The following is a 20,692-nucleotide window of genomic DNA, read 5'->3' as shown; positions in this document are numbered from 1 at the left end:
TTGTTTCCGACAACTTCTCATTAACCGACCTCTCAAGGCCCTACCGTAAGCTTACAAGAGCCAAAATAGTCCAAAACAATCTAGAAATAATTCTCAAATTTCTAGTCTATAAGCGTGAATGGAAACGAAGAATCGAATGCATTACAAATGAGCCCGATTTGTATCCTGCATAACGGCCACAATCGCAGATGCCACCCGGTCAATGTTGGACGAGTTTAGGCCAGAGATATTGATCCGGCCATTATCCGGCAGATAAATATGATGCTCATCGCGGAGTTGCTTGCATTGCCGTGGAGATAAAGGCAAGCAACTAAAATATTTCAGCATTTCAACATTCTGGTTATAAGAGGGAAATACTCATCTTACCAAAAAAGACCTTTGGTTTTGATAATGACATCCCAGGATCCGGGATTCTGGAAACGTGACCCTTGTCAGTCTATAAACGCTAGAGGATAAGTTCTCCAAACTTACGCCTTTTAGGGCTTCGTGAAGCTGTAGCCGATTACTGCGGAGACGGTCTCGCATGATTGACAACTCATCAGACCTATAAATAATTAGAATAATCCAAGGGCTACCCCAACAAAAGGAATACGCACCAGGTTTGCTTCAACTGGGTGTCCCTGATGATGCTTGTAACAATACGTGATCCGTAAAGCGGCGAAGATGATATTTCCCATCGGATCAGACAACGCAATTGATCATAGACATTTGCAGCAATAGTGTCGGATTTACAAATCATATGAAGGGCGCCGCATCTCTCTCCGTAGAGTCCAAAGTTCTTAGAGAAAGATTGGCAAACGGCCATTTCGAATCCCATTTCCGCAAAATGACGCACCGCATAAGCGTCTTCTATCAGAGAATCTCCCAGGCCTTGGTAAGCAATATCAAACCATGGGAATACGTGCGCTTCTTTCATCGCATCAGCAAGCATATCCCATTGAGATCGAGACAAATCCATGCCCACAGGATTGTGGCAGCAGGGCTGTAAAATAAAGATACTGCCTGGTGATGCTTGCAAAACCCGTTCGATTAAGGTGGGAAAGTCCACGGTAGCGGACTTGGGATCATAGTAGGGAAATTTCACCACTTCTAATCCTGCCAATGAGCAAAGTGGCTCATAATTTCCCCAAGTTGGGGTCCCGATGTATACCTTGGGGCTTGACGACGTTCCACATCTTGCGAGGAACACGCCAGCAAGATGATTGGCACCCGTCCCCGATATGGTCTGGACAGATGCAACCTGCGAGCAGGAGATTGTGAGAAAGAGGAGCAAAACGGTGAGCATGCTAGTACTGAGTTTTTCAAGTTCATCACATATTCAAATTCCCAGGATAACTACTTACTCGACCGGAAGTTAGAGCCTCACATGTATCTCCGAACATGATAGCTGCCGCGCTCTTCAAGAACTCTGGATCCCCGGTAGTTGATTGATACTAGTCCCAACCCATTAGATTCCAAGCCAAATATTGGCATCAAAGGTCTATACATACATCATGCCCTGGGTTGTTTTCAAATAGGATTCTCTTGGCCTGATTTACCAGAGAAACGTCAGATTCAAATCGATCATTTCAAAGCTGGGGTATTACCTCGTGAACAGCATTTATCTCATGATAATTCCCCTCCTCGTTTCGATAAATACCAACCCCCAAATCAACCTTTCTTGAAGATTTGTCGTTGTCTGCCTGCTTTTTCAGATCAAACATTGGGTCTTTGGGACCTGGCAAGACATTTTCGAACATGCCCATTATGCTTCAAACGGAAAATGGAATAATAGAAAATAATGTCAGATATGTGAGTTTGAAAGATACATAATAAGGGTACGTGCACATAAGTAGGTAACAAAGACCCTTCCTCCCCGGAGTTCCAAAATGTAGTTTCGGGGTATCTCGGGCTCGGGCTCCGAGCCCGAGCCTTATCATTCGAAACCCACATTCTCCTCATTCTCCAGGGCTATCCACAAAAGATAACAGCCCATAATCTGGAGGACTCGTGGGGACTGGCTGAATGACTATCGCATTGGCAATCGCAACCGCGTCTTTAAGAACCGTGGCCACCCAGCCATAAGTCAGTTACGGTGCTGAAAGAATTCAAAAAGTATCTGGAGTGAAATCTCTGGACCTTATATTCTCTCTTCACTCCCATTGTCTTTTTTTTCACTTTTGTTTCATACCATGGCCCACAAAACAGATGTGATTGGGGTTGAACCACCTCCTGTGGAAGATATGGTAACAGGTTCTATTAAAGATATCCCTCCTGATGAGGAAGGGAACCTACACAAAACCCTGAAGGATCGTCACTTGAGCATGATAGCCATGGGTGGTGCACTAGGCACTGGCCTTCTAATCGGAACGTAAGTCTCACCTGTGCAACTTTATGTTTGATCTTATAGCTCACGCAACCTACTAGTGGATCGGCATTAGCACAGACGGGTCCTGGAGGAATTCTGATCGACTACAGCATAATCGGGGTGATTGTTTTCATGGTTATGGCTGCACTTGGAGAGATGACCTCGTTTGCTCCGATGTCACGTAAGTACACACGCGGTGAATATCTTTAGTGATAGATTGGATGTGCTAAAACAGACCTCAGGAGGATTCGGTGGATATGCAACACGTTTTGTTGACCCTGCTCTTGGATTTGCTACGGGATACGCATACTTCTTCAAATATCTTCTTGCAACCCCCAATCAGTTGTCGGCTATAGCTCTTATCATTGAGGTACCAATTCCTCATTTCATCCGGTTCTTATGGGCGGGACATTTACACTCACACTTTCTATCAGTATTGGACTGGAGACAGAGTCAACCCAGCGGTATGGATCACCATCGCATTGGTAGCAATCTTGGTGATCAATTTTATCAGCGTCAAAGCCTTTGGGGAGTTTGAATTCTGGTTATCGTCCTTCAAAATTATAGTGATGACGGGTGCTATTATTCTTCTGCTGGTTTTGGCACTTGGTGGTGGAGCCAAGTCAGTATCCCCCCGTGAATAATAACTATCAAAAATCGGTTTCTAATGACCAAGACAGCTTGGAACGAACCGGCTTTCGATATTGGAGCAACCCAGGCGCCTTCGCAGAGTACAAATTAACAGGCTCCTTGGGTAGGTTTGTTGGTGTATGGAGTACAATGGTTCAAGCGTAAGGATCCTACCTTATTCAACTTTATTATGCACTATTAAAACACAAAAATGCTGACATGTCTTGTTCTTTCAGAGTATATGCCTATGGCGGAACTGAATTGGTGGCCGTCACAGTCGCGGAAGCTCAAAATCCAAGGCTGGCCATGGCACGAGCTGTGAAGCTGACATTCTTCCGCATCGTTATCTTCTACATACTATCGGTCCTCTTTCTCGGAATGGTTGTTCCATACAACAGCTCTGAATTGGCATTCGCGGCAAGCTCCACCACCAGCGCCGCCGCATCGCCTTTTGTTGTGGCCATCAAACTCGCAAAGATAGGGGGTCTGGACCATGTGATCAACGCATGCCTGTTGATTTTTGTGTTGTCAGCGGCTACTTCTGGTATGTCCTGGCTTTCATATATCTTGATTCGTTAGTGGCTAATACCAAGCAGATTATTATATCGCCACAAGAACACTCTATAACATTGCCGCTGATGGGAACGCACCTAAGATTTTGACTCGAACAAATAATCGAGGTATTCCAATCTTTGCAATGATCATCCCCACTGCATTTTGCTTGTTGGCATATATGAGCACAAGCTCTGGCGCAAAGGTCGTGTTCGGTTATCTTACTTCTATGGTTTCCACTTTCGGTGAGATCTCGACCTCTTATAACACACGTCTCGTGCAAGAATTTCTAATGCTGATTACTTCATCATAACTACCAGGCATGCTTACCTGGATTTCCATACTGGTCACCCACATATACTTCTCCCGTGCGGTCAAATTACAACAAGTACCAGCAAATTTATTCGCCTACCGGGCACCATTAAGAGAATGGGGATCCCTGGTTGGCTTGTTGATACTGTGTCTTTTGACACTTACAAAGGGATTTGGAGTTTTCTTAGTCGAGTTTGACTACAAGAACTTCATCTTGCAGTATATTGGGCTACCGGTTTATTTAATTTGCATATTTGGTTATAAATTTTATTACCGATCTAGACGCGTCAAGGCTTTCGAAGCAGATCTGGTGACTGGGGTGTCGATGGAGCCAATTGAGATAACCAGAGCCCGACGAAAGGCTGAGATGAAAGAGAGCATTGCTACAAAACCTGCATTCATTCGGGTGTGCAAAAAGTATCTAGCTCTGTGCTTCTAGTGGGCTATAGTTATGTGTGGATACATTAATAATATTCCCCTTGCAGAGAGTCATATAATATGCTGATCAAAGCACCGCAAAGCACCGCAAAGCACAAATAATGCTCAAGAGATTATTTTATAACACTGACTAGCTTCGTATTCACCACCGAGCCAGCAGTAGAGTAAATTTGATTGGTTGAATCGGGCATCCAAGTCGCTTGTGACAAGTTATATAATGTTCGCCATCCAACGTACATGCCCAGGTGTATGTGAACCCCAGGGGCTGATAGTAGACCCTAAATAGAGTAGATGCAACATGTAACACGGGTCTAAACACTTACATGTATGTAGGTATCAACGACTTTCCCAGAACTGCGCATCAATAGCAACCAACCGATTGAACAATTGATTCCGTGACCTCATACCAGTAAGATGGTAAGACTGGCCCACCTCATCACCGCTAACAACCAGGCCATCTGCCGCCTCCTTACTCCCAGCTGTTAGTTCAACAATCAATTTCCCCTTCCAGCCAAGTCCCTCGGTCTTCTTAAGCTCTTTGATTTCGGTGACAGGAATCTGGAACAGAACGGTTCCCTTCTTCCTGCTTTCAATGCGTAGATCATCCAGTCCAGCGGATTGATATGTGGTGAAATACAAGATAGGAGGCTCCTTTGACGAATCAATGACCGCCGCGCCTCTCTTGCGTTCGAACTTCGCATCAAACTTCAAGGGCCCGAAAGGGGTTGCGGCAAAGTGTCCATTTTGCAGCATGCTAATCAGATTCTTGGTATGTGCTGACCCTGCAATGGCAATGGCTCGGTCAAAGGCAATATGGCCCTTGATGGCCGTAGCAATTGTGCGGCGAAAGAATTTGAAGAGTTTGAATACGAATCTCTTCTTCGGCACCTTTGTTTCCGGGAGCGATGTGGTAGAGTTCGTCGACTGAAGGTCCACAGATGATCCCTGTCTGCTGACGTCTGTAGAGCTAGCTGCCTGTGACTTTTTCCTACGAATGGGCCATACCGGCTCATTATCATCAGACGATGGTGCAGGTGGTAGTGGCGAAGAATTAATCTCGCCGATTCGAAGCAGGGTCAAAGTGAGCTGCGCATTTGTGGGAACACCAGCCAAAAGTGTCCTGTCTCGAGTCAGCAACGCAATGAAAAACTAGAAAGAAAGGAGTGATATCATACTTCTGCAAATCGAGGTGATCTTTCCAGTTCGGTACTTTATCGTTCAGCAGATCGAGGGTGTAGGTGAAAATTGGGTCTCCAAAGAAGCCCAGTCCAAGTGCGAAGCCAACGAGCTTGATGATCCAATAACTAGATGTGAAAGGTACAATAACAGACACCAAGGTAAATATACTCGCAAGACGAAGTCTAGATGTAACCAAAAGGAACGGGGGTGTTGGAGAAAGGATGCTGTCATATCGTTAATATGTGGTCACACATCCTTCCAAAATGGACTTACTTGGCAAATTTCTCATATATATCGGTGATGTCGCTCAGAATACGCATGACATTATCAGTCGCGTGTGATACCTTCTTCTTCATGGGCTTCTTGGTCTTGTCCTCAGGAGAATCACCGGTCGGGGTTCCGGCTGCAGTCTCGGCAGCATCTAAGCTTTCAATGAGCGCAGGTCTGTCGGGGGTGTCTTCTGTGACTGTTTGGCCATATTTGGCCGCTGCACTCTCCATAGCAACAGTAGCAAAGCTATCAACCATATTCTTGGCTTCTTGTTCAGCAGCTTCACCCTTGTGGTTTTCTGGTGCGCCCGTGAGACTATCCTCGGATTGAATTTTTCCTCCCGGAGGACTACTTCCATTTGAACCGTCTGTTTTTGCCAACCCAGGGAATAGTAATACCCGAACAGGAGGGACCATTATCAGAGCTACAACAATACCCAAAATGGTTGGAACCAAGAGATCCACAGCCCAGGCAATGAAATAACCCTGTGAATGATTAATATATTATACAGGACCCGGCTTGCTGTGATCCACATACCGCGCAGAATATTGTCGTCCTCGCCGGTTCCTTCCACGAGCGCAGGCGAGTGATATGGCGGAAAAACTCGGTCACTCCGACAACCACGGAAATATAAAACCTCTCTAGCGTCATGCGCATTTTTTCGGGCGGAAACTGCTCATTTTCGGTGCGATTGAGATCCAAGTTGAGAGCAGCGGTATCATGAACCGCTTTCACATGGTAGATTTGCTGGTCCCATGTCAGCAATTATTCTCAACAGTAGAGACCACACTAACCTTGTTAAATCGTCGGATCAACATCCATAAATCTTCATTGGATAGACCCTTAGCTAGAGTCTCCTCTACCGCCTGTGACGATGCCTTCCATTGAGTGTTGGCTGGTCTCGGGCTCAGTGCACGGAGGGGACCAAGCTCCTCTGGGGTCTGGGTGAGATCATGGCTCTCGTCGTCCAATTGTCCCGGCATTTGTGATCCATGGCTCATCTTCAACAGTTATCGGCGAAAATTCACTGATGAGGGAGAAGCTTGGTATTGCTTACCATCTGGGCAGCAGACGTTGGCCTAGCGCGTACCCCATGTTGACAACGTGTGGGGGTTGACGTCATGGCTTGGCGATTTTTGGAGTTGACCCCTGGTTCCGGATATGGAAGGCGGTATCTCCGTACATAAATGATATTCACCCAGGGTGTTCATCCTCCTTAGTGTTATAGAAGGATATGTAGTCAGGTAACAAAAAGAAATTCATCTACTCTACGATACCAAGAGACAAGTACAACCATGGGGGAATCGACGAATATGTTAGGGTTATGGGGCAAGAGATAGATTGTTATAAGCCTGAATCATCTAGAGGCACATCCAATCCTTACTTCATCATGGATATTGATGAACTTTCTTATAATGAATGCTTCATCGATTCCGGAGAGAAACTTCTTGTTCTATCATCGGAGGTTTACAACCATGCCTCACAGTCCGATGTTGTAGAAGTGAGATCGCATGCCCACGCAACGGCTGCCAGCGCGCTGAATCAGATTTTCCGGGCCTGGCACAGTCTCGACGATACCTCCATAGTGGATACAGGCGTAGCCGGTTTCCGCGGAGGGACAATAACCAAGAAAGGAGTCATGTCCTGGATACCGATCGATTCGTCAAGCGGAAAACTTCAAGACTGGCCAAGTTTGGTTGGCGAAGTAGCGTGGTCTGAACCACGACGAAAACTCCTGCAAGATATCGAATTTTGGTTCAAAGAGTCCCAAAGGCCAAGTCAAGGTCGCGAGCGCAATGACTGTCCATGCTAGTAGCCGAATTACTATCGAACAGTGGGGAAAGAATCCACGGCCTGGCGGGAGCATGGACCTTCGGATTCCTGCTCAACAGATCGAGATCATCCACAACCCAGCGCCAAACTGTTCCAGGGTCAGTAGAGAACTCAAGGTGAAATTTCGCGACGTCTATCTTCGTGAGAAAAAGGAGACAGATAAGGACTTTGTTGTTACGGAAAAGTCCATGGAACTTCTTGCGTTCCAGGTATGGGATGTCCAATTCCGGAAAGCCCTGCAGGCGACGGTAAGGTAAGACTACCTCGGAATTAGTCGGCCCCCTATGCTCAACCTTGTCGGCCCATGTGATCCCGTCTTCCTTCATGATTTCATGCTTTCACATACTCCAACAAAATGACCTTGACCGAAGCGGGAGAAAGAAGGAGCAGTACACACGTATTGAGTATGGAGTGAGAAAGAAGCACTGAATCGTAGTTTCTTAAGTTGGATTTTCAACTTTCCCTCTTAGAAGCCGCAAAATACAGGATGACGTAGAAGCAAGAATAAGTAACTAAGTTTCGCGAATCTATGATCAGTTCATTCGTGTTTCTCTTCGAAGGTTGAAGCTAATACCCACCGCCCTTAATGATGTACATTCAATTGGTCCATTCCCCATATTCCCCACCAATACCTTGCTTAAATAAGCTTAGCGCCAAACTTATACCCCAGATGTCGCCTTCAGACTAACTAACTTTGAAAAGCTCATGTTCCTATACGGTGAATCATACCTGGACATGTGCTATGACCTACCTAAGGTAGCATTTCATGCATCCACGGGCTAGAGGGCCTAGCTATAACTACCGAGATATCTCAAGTGGGGTATGTGTATTTATATTATTTATATCGTGCTGAATCCATTCGTAGAGTCAAAAGCTCTCTGGTTCCCAACCACCGATTGCCATGTCACCATGTCAAATTATGCGAAGTGGCTGCTCTCAAACGGCCAGAACCTCCAGTCTCGCAAAGAACCGTCACAATTTGATCCGGCCACCTCACCTCTCGGGGCGAGTGTGATCGATCCATTACCTCCAATACAGCGAAAGGGGCTGATTGCAGTTTCAACCGTCGCCTCCGTTTCGCTAGTGGCGATCTGTTCGGTGCTATTTTTCCTTACTTATCGCTTCATTTTCTGGCGCAGATATTATCGAAGATACATCGGATACAACCAATATATCGTCCTTGTATATAACCTGGCAATTGCAGATTTAATACAGGGCCTGGGTTTCATTGTCAGTTTACGGTGGATTGCCACCAACTCCCTTCATGCATCCGACGCCTCGTGTTTCATGCAAGGCATTTGGCTGCAGGCAGGAAATCCGATGAGTGGGGTGTTTGTGTTTGCCATTTCCGTCTATACCTTTTTACATATCGTGCTGGACTTCCAGTTGGGCCATCGGAAATTCGTGGGTGTGATCGTCAGTTTATGGATATTCGGCGTGTTGATGGTCGTCATTCCCATCGCGACCGTCGGTCGGTATGTCTGGTTCCCTTCGGTCGCATGGGTAAGTTCCCGATCCATTGGCGCACGGTTCTTGTATTACATCGCTGATCTCTTTTCTTCTAGTGTTGGATAACAACTCAACACCCAGCTTTGCGACTGTGGACACACTACTTCTGGATCTTCGCCGCACAATTTCTTACGCTACTGCTCCATGCTATTATGTTCATTTACCTCCAGCGCAGAATTGCCGATTGTGTTACGCTAGGAGGCAGCAATACCGATAGTCTCTGTCGCTTAAAACGTGTCAACAGCTACATGGTGCTATACCCGGTCGTGTATATCACGCTGACGTTGCCTCTCGCCGTCGGACGGATGGCGTCTACAGCCGGTCATACCTTTAGTGCCACATACTTCTGCGTCGCGGGCTCGATGATGGCCTTGTCTGGTCTGTGCGATACGATATTGTATGCCTTGAGCCGGAAAAATTCCATCCTGTGTCCAGAAAAGAGGCCAAGAAAGAGGCCAAGTGAAGCTAAGAGATCCACCCAACTACCCTGGCCGGAAGGGAGAAGGTGTAGGATAATAAATGGTTGGTGTCCAACTTTGAGCAATTGGGGCCGACTCTCTAGTGTTAGTACGACTACCCATCGCAGTGAGCTCACCAACGAGAGCATGCCAAATGGGGATGTGGAACGTGTGCCAGTGGACCAAACACATGAAGAGATAGTGCCTGGAATAACATACGAACCGACGCATTCAACGGGCTTGGAAAGTTCATCTAATTATGAATGGAAGACCAGTTGGGAAGGCGACGATATATCAACTTTGGAAAGAGGAATCCCACGAAACGGAGACACATAGGTTTTGCGGGAGGCAGAGGGTCCTGTGGTCTCTGCTGTTCTCGTTACATGATGACTCCCCAATGCACTCTAAGAGTGTCTTGAAAATTCCCAAAAGACAATCTTGAAATCATATGCGTGATGCTCCTCTGCCACATGATGTAGAAGCCGACCCTGGCAACATGTCCAAATCATCTTAAATAGCTAGCTTGGGATCAATAATGCCTCACACCCCTCCTCGATAGTCACATATTTCGGACTATCATTATGCGCGCACATCATCTGTCCGTAAAATCTCCATGAACTCCTCGAAATTCTTCTCCGCGGCAATCGACCAGGGCGTCTGTCCATGCACATTGGTCTGGTGTACCAATTCCGGTGCTTTATCCACAAACAATGCCAATGTCCGTCGAAATTCAATCATCGCGAAGTGATTATTGGAGCAGTCAACATCAGCGAGATGATGCAACGCGTTATTTCCTTCGTAATCTACTGCGGTTAAGTCCGCTCCCCGTTCATACAGCGTCATTGCACGCGTAGGGTCGCCCTCCTTCCAGGGCGCTAGTCCAATTTGACCACCTCGAAGTGGGTACGCCGAGACCGTGCAGGCATACGAGTCAGTTCCAGTTGCACAGCTCGCCGCTGCCAGTAGCAGCGTTCTTCCTGCAGGGTCGCGCCGTTCGAGGTCAAGGTTGGTTATATCTAACCACGGTTGGATGATTCCTCCGCTGGCGAAAATCTCGTGGAGGACCACTTGGTTCGCGTGACAAGGTAGGAAGGGATCTGCCCCGCGCTCTAGCAGGAATCGAATCATCCTACAGGCGTGGTCACGGCTGTTGGCTTCGTTAAATGGTAGCATTGAGATGTACATAAGAGGGCTTAGGACGAGCCCATGGTTCACTGGAACCTTTTTGAAACGGTGGGTGTGCCAATGGGGCTGCGCATCAGATAACACCGTCGTGTTGCAGTCCAGGTCCATTTCCAAGAGAGCGGAGACCACGTCTTTGTTGAAACTATATAATGCAACGAAGAGTTCCATAGGGTGGTCCTGAGAGGGATATGCTCCATGTTCGATAAGTAATTCGAACAACTGGGTGTCATGCGCCGACATGGCCAGCGGGGTATAGCCACACGTCGCAGGGATGTTAGGATCGGCGCCGCCCTCCAGCAAGATTCTGGTGATTTCAAGCTGGCGGTGGCCGCCGAGCTCTCCCCGTGAAACGGCATTGCATAAGGGCGTCTTGCCCTGGTCATTTTGGGCGTTGGGGTCGGCTCCATGTTCCAAGAGGTACTGGATGGCTCCTTCATACCACCAGTGCGTACCTTGGGCCAGTTGATGAAGGATGGTGTCACCCGGCTTGTAATGCCGTTTCAGTGCCATGGTTGATTGGTAGTATACCTTGGGCTTATCGACCATGCCCGCCTCAAATCTGATGTTGACATCCGCGTTGAACTTCTCGACCATGACCTGAATAACATCCAAATTAGGAAGGTCTCGCTGACCAGCCGTCAGAAGATATGGAGTCGGCTTCTTGGCCCGAGGATTGGGGTCGCCGTTGATCCAGTTGCCGGTCATGGTGCTGCCAATCCGGCTAAAGAGCTCCGAAAATCCCCATCTCGCGAGCGAGGTCATGAGCGCTGGCATGGAGGACTTGTCCTCGATAATCGAAGCGTTCTTCTCCAGTGCCTGTGCAACCTCCTCGTGGTAGCCGAGCAAGATCATTGGGAGCACATTCCGTTCAGAAACATACTCCTTGAATTGTTCCTGAAGGAGGTCCGGGAGGTGCTGAGACCGCAGCAGATAGAATTCAGTATTGGAAGGGCGGAAATCTTCCATCTCAAGGCTCATTTCTCGTGATAACCGGTCCAATTCAACGACCATTTCCTCGTTTCCCTCGGCAACCGCATTATACATGGGGCCACCGCCAAATTCCTTTTTATATGCGAAGGCACCATGAGATGCCAATGCTCGCAGGATTCGTCCAATTCCGAGTGTCGAACTCTCAGATGTGATTTCTCCTTTCCACCCCAGACTTTTGGTATTGTTACGAGTCTGCTTCATATTTGATGCGGGCTGTGTCGGCCGATTGTTGTCGCCTGCCAAAATACCTGCCGCGGAGCGCGTGTTCATCATGTTTCCTTGATCGTCGGCCACCTGCCAGAGCTGGTCTTCGTCAATGGACTCGGCACATGCATCTAGAGCGGTACGATTGTTCTTGCATTCGATTTTGACATCTGCTCCGTATGCGAGGAGGAGTTTCACACTCTCCAGTCTTCCAGAACGGCAGGCTACATGCAACGGCGTTCTCCCATCTTCCGACTGCGCATTGAGCATTGAAGCCAGCTCCTTGGGGTCGTAGTGGGCCAAGATCAGTCCAACACAGTTACTTTGACGCGCGGTTGACGCAATATGCAACAGATTGCGGCCATCCTTTGTTGAAACTGTTGGATCAGCCCCGCGATCGAGTAATTTACCAACCAGGTGCTCCGAAACTGTGGCGGCAAGGTGAATAGGTCGGATTCCCTGGTGATCACCCATGTTTAGAGCGAAAACAAAACCCGCATCCAGGAGTAAATCGACAGCAGACTTGCCTCCCTCTGCGGTCGCCGCGAACAAATGGTCTGAGGACTGACTACATAGCATATGCAGAGGCGTCCGGCCTCGGAAATTGGGAATTGTCGGGGAGACGCCCATTTTGATAAGTTGAATCATGACTAAAAGTGCCTGATCTTGGTTGATAGTAGCAAAATTGGCTGCCAGCTGATGCAGGAATGTGTCTCCTTCATAATTTACCATTTTTGGATCTGCTCCAAGGGACAGTAAAAAGTCCAAATACTCGGGTTGGAAATGGTATGGTCTGATCAGATACGATAGAATCCCGTTGCCTTTATAATCCTGCGCGTTGATATTGGCACCGCGACTGATGAGGTGGGGGAGGAGCTCGCGACAATTCCACTGCGGGCTGCGCATGGCCTTGGTGAGAAGCGTGCATCCACGATAATCTTTAGCCTCGAGATCTGCACCGGCTGCGCAGAGAATATCCAATACTTCCTGGACACTTTGTTCGAAGCCCTCCACCATGTGAATTGGCTGTTGGCCTTCATGGTTCCTCTGGTTCGGGTCAATTCCGACCTTCAGCAATTCCACTATGGTTTTGCTCCCGGGAAGATGCTTCGCAGCGGCGGTATGAAGAAGTGTGTTGCCATTGCCGTCAGTAATCGACCAATCCGACACAAAGGGCTTGAACAGCGACAGATCGTCCAGCTGCCATTTAGACGCATAGGCATGCAGCGGGGTGTCGCCGCCTTCTCGAACAATGTCTAGGCGGGCTCCATGCGCCATAAGGCCTTTGAACCACTCTGGGTGATCTATGGGGTGGTGGAGGAAATGCGCAGAGGTGCCTCCCCCGTCCTCTGCGATATTCGGGTCCGCGCCATGTTGCAGGAGAAATGGAACCAGGGCGGTCTCATTGTGTACGGAGAGCAGTAGCGCGGTATTTCCATTGGCATCCTGTGCATTGACGTCGCACCCTGCATCCAGCAGTAACTGTATCAGCGCTTCGTAGCGGGGCAGGTCTTCCAAGTTTTCGTAGGAACGCAGGCTGTCCGCCATTCCGTGGAGGGGTGTAAATGCTGGGGGCTTGTCTCCGGGCCGCTTGTTCTTGGACCTGATTGTGGCATCGGCCCCATGCTGAAGCAGGAGTCTGACCATGACCAAGTCGACTTTTTTCGCGGCCAAGAATAAAACCGTGTCTCCCTCCACCGCCGCGTTGGCATCACATCGCCCGGTCTCAAGCAGAGCCTGCGCGCTGTTTATCTTACCCCATTGGCAAGATCGATATAAAGCGGCAGTCAGATCGACAGGGTCCGCGGTGACGGCCAATCGGCGCAACTGGTCCACATCTTCCGCATCAACTGCCGCATGGAGCGGAGAAAGGGGCTCTTCCGACTTGGAGGATCCATCGCTGTCCTCGAACAAATCAGGCCTTGTCGAACGGAGAGAAGACAGAAAGCCCATGGTTTTTTTAGTAGCGAGATTTTGGACTAGAGACCAAAAGTGGCAGACATTATGTTTTAAATAAAAATCGCACACTGTGTTTAGTCCCTTAGTTTATTTAGTCTCTTAGGCTCTAGGCTCCTCTAGGCTCCCGTAGCAGAAGCCGAACCAGATTTTGGAGCCTCACTACTATTAGTATGTCACACTATGTCACATCCATGGATGGCGCACATCTGCCTGAATAAATGTAAATAGAGAGTGATCCGAGGGGTTTTTTACCCTTCACTGTTGGGGCAGGGGGTGTCCACCTGGGCAGAGCCTCAATCAGCCCGCAATGTGGTCAGTCCTAATACAAACAAGTTCCGTCAGAAACTTCTCACATTTCATACTATTTTGCGGTTTAATAGAAAGAATAATTCATACTATTCATTGGCTGGCATACAAAAAAGTAAGAAGAAAATGAAAAAAAAAATGAAAAAAAGAAATCTCTCCCTCGGGGAATCGAACCCCGGTCTCCCGCGCTTATCGGTATTAATGACAAGCGGAAATCATCACCACTAGACCAAGGAAGATGCGATGGTTGAGTTACTGCTCGACCACTTGGCTGGTTGATGGGAATATTGGACCATCTGGGCTATCTAAGCCAAGACTATATCCATGGATGTGATTAATACCAATTGTGTCTGACTTCGTCTCTTGAAGTAATATGTGCTGTATCATTTATGACATTTTGTCCATATTTCAATCTATAGAATCTGTAACTACATTGATAGGTTCCTATATATATCTTATAGGTCCATTGGTCTACGTTTTATTTCCCCCTTTTTCTTGATATATATCCTGCCAGCCTCAGGCTGGTGAGTTGATTCTTCAGTGTGGAATGGTCAAGACAGTAATCTCACTATAGTAGCATAGCCATGTCGCATCGCATAGTCCCTAGGTGAATAGCCCCGATCATCAATAGGAGAGAGATCCACGTTCTCAATGGCAAGTATCAATTTAACAAGATGCAAATGGCCGTTCATTGCAGCCAAGTGTAGTGGGGTTCGTCCTTCGTGATCCTGTTTGTGGACCAAGCTGGGAGCAGATTTAAGAACAACACTGGCCATGGAAGTATCGCCATCTTCCGCGAAATAATGAACCGGTATGTAGTCACGCCTAGCTTCTCTCTGTGACCTAGACGAGCCTTCAGTCTCGATCTTCGAGTTGGTGGTTGTGTCACTGAGCACATTTTGGCCCATCAACTCTCCTGCTTCCTCATGCCTAGACAAAGGAACCCACTGCGCTGGAGTTCGGTTCGGAATTCCCGTCGCATGCACAACAGGCACGCCAGGAAAAGAATCTAGTAGCTGCACCACTTCCAGGTCACCAAGCTCAGTTGCAATATGGAGCGCCGTCTTGCCGTCTTGGTTGATCGAATCAATATTCAACTGCCAGGACCCAATCAAAGCCTCCAGAATTGTCCTATTCCCCGCCTTTACAGCTTGATGTAGTGGATCACACCCGCATTGTACCTCACGATCCGAAAGTCGCGGTATCTTTGGATATTCGAGCAACAATTCAACAACATACCAATTCACCCGCCTCACTGCCTCATATATGGCGCTCCATACCCAACGCCCCAGAGCAAGATCCACCCGGCTGTCGTGGAGAAACATCCTAATCAATTCTGCATTTCCATTACGTGCTCCCACAAGTAGTACTTCGCCAATCAAATCAGAGTTGAAGTTACTACCTGTGAGGTAAATATGGCGGCGCAAGGATTCGATAATCAAGTAGGTCGTGTCGACACTCGAATCACAGTAATCCACAAAAATCTTGACAAGGGATACATGGCCCCTTATAATTGCTAGATCAAGAGGCGTGTTCTTATCAAAGTCTTTGGCGAGTAGACCGGTAGGCTCCCGAAGAAGTAAGAACCGGATCGTGGTTTCAGCTCCATACCAAGTAGCTGCGTGCAATGCTGTTTGTCCCTGCCGATTCCTCGTCTTTTCCACATTTAAACCTGGGTTTGAGCTAATAACGTGTTCAATGAGAGCCAAATTGCCTGTTTCTGCCGCTCGGAAGAACAGGAGCGATGCTTCATCATCCGTCATTGTAACAGGGTCTAAGGCTTTCCGCTCGAATAGCATCCCAAGAAGCCCACTGCTTGTGGAATCTAGTGGCAACGACCGGGAGATATGAGACTGCCAGTAAAGCATCGCATAATTACGAAAGAGAAATTGATTTTTTGAACGAAAGCGCGCGGCTCTCGCTTCCGCGAGTACCTTCGCCATGTTGAAACCGGAGTCATTCTGCGATCGAAGAAGCTTCAACGCAAGGCTGCTAATAGAGTCCAAGGAATACCGAGTAGACCGAATGATGCCATTCATCGTTTCGTCAGTTTTGATCTCAGGGACGACAAACTTTGAAAGCTGACGATCAAACACGGGATAGTTCAGATAAGTCACGATGATATCAGACATCCTTGCATGTGCCTCAGCACTCGTGATTGGCCCACCAGTTGAATCCTTGAACTCAGTAAGAAGGTATTGCTTGACGCTGTGGTGGACAAGACGTAGGGTCAACTCCTCTTCATCGATAATAACAAGGCTTCCACAGCATGCTAGGGCGCTATGGATGTTATTGAGAAGCCGTGCTGGATTCCATTTTGTGTCCCCTGGAGCTACACTCAATGCCTCACGCAATTCTTCTAATGTGAGTGGACGCTGAGCCACAGTCACTAGCTCTAGTATCGACTTCTGATAGGAATGGCCAAGTCTCTGCGATCTCTGTAAGATGCGCCCAAATGTTTCGGAAAGGCCTTTCGGGAGGTCCTTGAGAGCTTGAGAAATTGCCTCATCGGTTTTCATAGCACACAGGGACTCAATTTGAAGAGCTACCCAGAGAAACATGCCTTGTGAGAATTTGGCAAGGGTCTCCTGTATTTCAAGGAGCAGGGATATATCTCCAACAATGAGCCTCTTGGATTCGATACATCTCTGTAATTCCTGTGAAATGAAGACTTCGATCTCGGATGTATTTTCGGGTATCGAAGTTGTCGTAACAGTAGAAAGATGTTCCGAGCCGATCTTTAGCGGGTCGTTTGCGTCTTGCCGAAGCGAAACGCAAAGTGAAACTCTAAACGTTCTTTGAAGTTTGTGAAGGTGTAGAATTAACAATTCTCGTTCTTCTTGGCCTAGTTCATCAATTCCATCGATTACGATAAACACCCTATATCCTTGCGGGAAAGCGGATTGGAGGAGAGCAAAGACTTTCTCGGGGGGATCCATGTTGTTTATGCGCTCGAGTAGCTCAGCCGGCTTTGTAAGATCTGAAACTCGTTCAAGGAGTTGTCGCGCAATCGAACCAAGCACAGTTTGTGCTTTTAAACTTTCCGAAATATCATGTCGGGCAAAGAAGAAGGCCACCGGTATAGCCTCATCTTGCACCTGCAGATGCAAGGTTTCGACTATATTGGCAAGCAATACAGACTTGCCAGCTCCAAGCTTGCCCGTATAAATGAGTGAGCTCGAAGTTGTCATACTTATCCACCTTTGATAGTGTGGGCACTGGCGAAAGATATTTGTGTTTCCAGCTTTTCGAATCTGCTTCCACACCACCAAGTGGTCAAATTTGGTGCATATGTCGAGAACTCGCTGTCTAGCCACGACTTTTTGCTGGGTTGAGGCTGTCCGAAAGAATTTAGACGAAACATCTCGCAACTTAGAGTTTCTATTGGCTTCCTCCTCAATCCTAGCTGCCATAAGAAGGCCAACTTCCTCCGTGATCGTACTCCCCCAGGATTCAAGATCAGACTGATATTTGTTCAAGTTCGAATCGGATAATGATGAACCAAACTTCTTTAGATTTGACTTGCGGGTGAACTGCAGTATTTCGTGACAGAGATGAACAACCACAATAAAGTATTCGCAAAGTGATGACTGCAAATCCCTGGAACGAGGATAAAGCAGAGCCATGCTTTCGAAGCGAGGGGCTGAACGACCAACCTTCATAAACAACATGGACAACTTCTCAAGATATGATGAGAATGTTGTCAGAAGCTAGTAATCAGACAGTCAGCGAAATGAGGGCCTGTATTTAGATTCCTATTGGTGTCCCCGCTAAAAGATCCGAGCTTCATTTAATGAGAGCGATGAAACACCTACCTGCAACGACGTTCGAACTATCGTCCAAATTCCGCACGCAATCAGGTTTTGTGATCCTCCCACAATTACATCACCAAGGGCAGCGAATTTCTGAACTGCTTGCAGGAGATTCATAAGCCTGGGCCCAAGACAGCGGCCATTTTGTCCAGAGGCATGATCGATCTCCGCAGTAAGACGCATGACATCTTGAGTATTTGGTGCCGATTATATTGTCTTGGCTCTATTATTGCGAAAAACCGCTTTCTGTTCTCCGGGCAGATCGGCTTCAAACTCCGAAACAGCTTGGGCTAGGCGGATCTCGGGCTTTAGGCGCGCGGCGGCCGTGAGCGCTTGGGACATGAGGACTATTAATTCACCAATATGTTAGCGAGTTTTTGTAAGATATGGGGACTTGTGGAATTTAAATAACTGCGCGACAGAGGGGTGAGAGGTTTGAGGCTGGGCAGAGAGGCTTAGCCCATTCATACAGTGCCCAGGCGGGGCTGTCGCCAGGATTGACCAGCCAATGGCGGATGCAAAATATCCCTGCTAGTGCCGACCCCGTGATTCAAATGGTGATTCTAGGTTCGATAAAATCATATAAAAGTAGAAAATATACAGACCTCCATCGTGAATATAATGAAACTCGTCATTTACGTGGGTTAGGGCCAGGACCGGGCCCGGCGGGGTATAAATCAGTTCCTGCAGGGGTAGCATGGGATGATGGGCTTTATATTCCGCATTATAGTAAAACCCGGTTATAACGAATTCTATATAGCAGGAATAATGAATCAAAGTTCGTAGTAAGGATGGAACTTCGTTATTACTATGGCATATTAATTGGGGCACTACTAGTAGTTTTGGTTGGTACATATGTTCTGCAACAACATTTCATGGTATATAAGTTTCATTTGATAAAAGATCAATAAAAGATCGCAACTGAGTCTGTTCTAATCACAATCAAATCGATGGTATACCGCGAGAGAATGGAATAGTGCACACAATGAGATATCAAATCCAACACCGTTCATGGCACAACGAGAAGAATGAAATATTCAAGAACCAGAAAGGCCCAGGAGAACACAAGTAGCGACCGGTACAATTTAAGTAACGGGCGGCCACACAGAATGAGGGCAGAGATCGAGCTGAAAACAAAGTAGGGTCACAGACGATTCACTGATGCGGACGCTGTGGTTGACGCCCGGGTGTAGTCACACCCCTACAGGGCAGACCACACGTTGTTTCGAGGCCTTGAAGCAAACCAGCTTTCAAATAATGGCGGATCAGGTATTGGTTCGCGCCGAATGGTCGGGGTGGGTGTCATCGGAAGATGAATGTAAACCAGAGGGTAAACAAGACAGAGTAGATCCGACAGGGGATCCACGTATTGGACGTATTTGAGATGGCAGAGCAGGAAGATTCATTCAGCTCTCCTTGTCCTGGTTGCGGAGCTTATCGAGGCTATCACGAACAGTCTCGCGAACACTGAAGCCGCCGAATAGCCAGTCGTTGGAGTGACGACCGTAGTGGTTGACAGTTCCACTGTAGCGTTTGTAGTCACCGCTGTTCTTGCGGGTGGGGGTAGATGCGCGCTTAGGGCTGTCTACTTTTGGTGAACCCATGCTGGTAGACATCTCAGTTGGGCTGGTTGAAGTGTAGTCTTGGTCCGGGAAGTATGAAGATTTGTGATAGCTCTGCGGGATGTCTCGAGGTTGTGACATTTTGTCTTGGTGACTTTTGGGGGTATCAATCGGTGCAGGAGACTTGGATCGGAAGAGATGCGATATAGGCTTCGACAACCTGGAGCGCTTCTTCTCTTGAGAGAACTGGCTAGTGTGAGAGGAGGAGGAGGAGGTTGAGGTAGCTGATGTTTGGGAGAGCGATCTCTTGGGGTAGATGTTGGATTGAGTGTGCATCACTTGGAATATGAAGTGGAGGATGAGAAATAGAAATCCAACAGCCTGCGGGAAGGGTTTATTTATGTTCGAAACAATCAAGTAATTTCCCAGTTTGGATCTTCGGGGGAGGGGCAGTCTCGTAGGGCAACCAACCAAGATGCAGCACGAAGTACAACATTGTCGCTATGATGTCGTCAAACACGGGCAAAGGAACGCCCTCGGCAGAGACACAACCAATCAGCTTCATACTCCATGACTTGGCGATGGACCTGTCCAAACCCCAACCAATAATAGTTGAAAATAGGAAGTTGGAGGATCCACTTGTAAGGTTTAGTGCGACTTTTTGTTGTCGGTGAGATTTGGAGGTTCCGAGGGACAAAGTGCCCTATCGCCCGCCCACCAGCCAATCAGCAATTGTTTCTGCCTTGGAGCCTCCTCTTTCCGCTCCTCGGACCCCGCAGATTCACCGCATCTTGACCGTCTTGACACGTCTAGGCCTCCTTTCTCACGTCCCGCATCCCGTATTTGAAATGACACGTCTACAATCTGCACTTTTTCCGTCGGAATGTGCGTAAACGTACGGAGTACTCCGTACTCCATATACTGTTCATATATGAAAGCCTTTCATATTTATTTCCTCGTTTCGTGACTTCATCGTTCCGCCCAAGTGGGTCACCGCGCGGGGTTGGAATTAATATAAACAAGAATGCCAAAACAAGAAGCCTTTATGAGACAATCCCGTGCTCCAATTTTCTTTCTCGTCGCCAATAAAACCTGCCAAACTCTCCTTCTAGCGTCCTTCTAGAATGCCGTTCTAACCGAGCGACT

At 47.7% G+C, this 20,692-nt stretch overlaps 9 protein-coding genes across 9 annotated transcripts; 4 read left to right on the top strand and 5 right to left on the bottom strand.

The window, feature by feature from the left end:
- Positions 1-141: 141 nt before the first annotated feature.
- On the bottom strand, positions 142-1,745 carry N7487_005457 (uncharacterized protein; the record flags this gene model as incomplete). The annotated part of the gene is made up of 8 exons (XM_056873204.1): positions 142-310; positions 367-413; positions 472-544; positions 597-1,095; positions 1,151-1,286; positions 1,344-1,433; positions 1,491-1,529; positions 1,587-1,745. The coding sequence occupies 8 exons, from the start codon at positions 1,743-1,745 to the stop codon at positions 142-144; spliced, it is 1,212 nt and encodes a 403-aa protein (XP_056730924.1).
- A 426-nt stretch (positions 1,746-2,171) lies between these two features.
- Positions 2,172-4,280, top strand: N7487_005456 (uncharacterized protein; the record flags this gene model as incomplete). The annotated part of the gene is made up of 8 exons (XM_056873203.1): positions 2,172-2,350; positions 2,407-2,528; positions 2,590-2,717; positions 2,782-2,969; positions 3,028-3,138; positions 3,214-3,521; positions 3,574-3,774; positions 3,850-4,280. The coding sequence occupies 8 exons, from the start codon at positions 2,172-2,174 to the stop codon at positions 4,278-4,280; spliced, it is 1,668 nt and encodes a 555-aa protein (XP_056730923.1).
- Positions 4,281-4,615: 335 nt separating this feature from the next.
- N7487_005455 (uncharacterized protein) lies at positions 4,616-6,729 on the bottom strand (the record flags this gene model as incomplete). Its single annotated transcript, XM_056873202.1, has 5 exons — positions 4,616-5,399; positions 5,455-5,682; positions 5,732-6,213; positions 6,266-6,475; positions 6,523-6,729. 5 exons carry the CDS (start codon positions 6,727-6,729, stop codon positions 4,616-4,618), a joined length of 1,911 nt encoding a protein of 636 aa, XP_056730922.1.
- Positions 6,730-7,118: 389 nt separating this feature from the next.
- On the top strand, positions 7,119-7,541 carry N7487_005454 (uncharacterized protein; the record flags this gene model as incomplete). The annotated part of the gene is made up of 1 exon (XM_056873201.1): positions 7,119-7,541. One exon carries the CDS (start codon positions 7,119-7,121, stop codon positions 7,539-7,541), a length of 423 nt encoding a protein of 140 aa, XP_056730921.1.
- A 52-nt stretch (positions 7,542-7,593) lies between these two features.
- N7487_005453 (uncharacterized protein) lies at positions 7,594-7,920 on the top strand (the record flags this gene model as incomplete). Its single annotated transcript, XM_056873200.1, has 2 exons — positions 7,594-7,814; positions 7,836-7,920. The coding sequence occupies 2 exons, from the start codon at positions 7,594-7,596 to the stop codon at positions 7,918-7,920; spliced, it is 306 nt and encodes a 101-aa protein (XP_056730920.1).
- A 463-nt stretch (positions 7,921-8,383) lies between these two features.
- Positions 8,384-9,864, top strand: N7487_005452 (uncharacterized protein; the record flags this gene model as incomplete). The annotated part of the gene is made up of 2 exons (XM_056873199.1): positions 8,384-9,064; positions 9,127-9,864. 2 exons carry the CDS (start codon positions 8,384-8,386, stop codon positions 9,862-9,864), a joined length of 1,419 nt encoding a protein of 472 aa, XP_056730919.1.
- Positions 9,865-10,107: 243 nt separating this feature from the next.
- On the bottom strand, positions 10,108-13,860 carry N7487_005451 (uncharacterized protein; the record flags this gene model as incomplete). Its single annotated transcript, XM_056873198.1, has 1 exon — positions 10,108-13,860. One exon carries the CDS (start codon positions 13,858-13,860, stop codon positions 10,108-10,110), a length of 3,753 nt encoding a protein of 1,250 aa, XP_056730918.1.
- Positions 13,861-14,723: 863 nt separating this feature from the next.
- Positions 14,724-18,167, bottom strand: N7487_005450 (uncharacterized protein; the record flags this gene model as incomplete). Its single annotated transcript, XM_056873197.1, has 2 exons — positions 14,724-17,882; positions 17,988-18,167. 2 exons carry the CDS (start codon positions 18,165-18,167, stop codon positions 14,724-14,726), a joined length of 3,339 nt encoding a protein of 1,112 aa, XP_056730917.1.
- Positions 18,168-19,390: 1,223 nt separating this feature from the next.
- Positions 19,391-19,882, bottom strand: N7487_005449 (uncharacterized protein; the record flags this gene model as incomplete). Its single annotated transcript, XM_056873196.1, has 1 exon — positions 19,391-19,882. One exon carries the CDS (start codon positions 19,880-19,882, stop codon positions 19,391-19,393), a length of 492 nt encoding a protein of 163 aa, XP_056730916.1.
- Between the last annotated feature and the right edge of the window lie 810 nt (positions 19,883-20,692).

Source organism: Penicillium crustosum (genome assembly GCF_028827405.1).
Source record: "Penicillium crustosum strain IBT 35664 chromosome Unknown utg000002l_segment0_segment0, whole genome shotgun sequence".
NCBI lineage: Eukaryota > Fungi > Ascomycota > Eurotiomycetes > Eurotiales > Aspergillaceae > Penicillium > Penicillium crustosum.
This window is presented reverse-complemented; position numbering and strand designations above follow the sequence as displayed.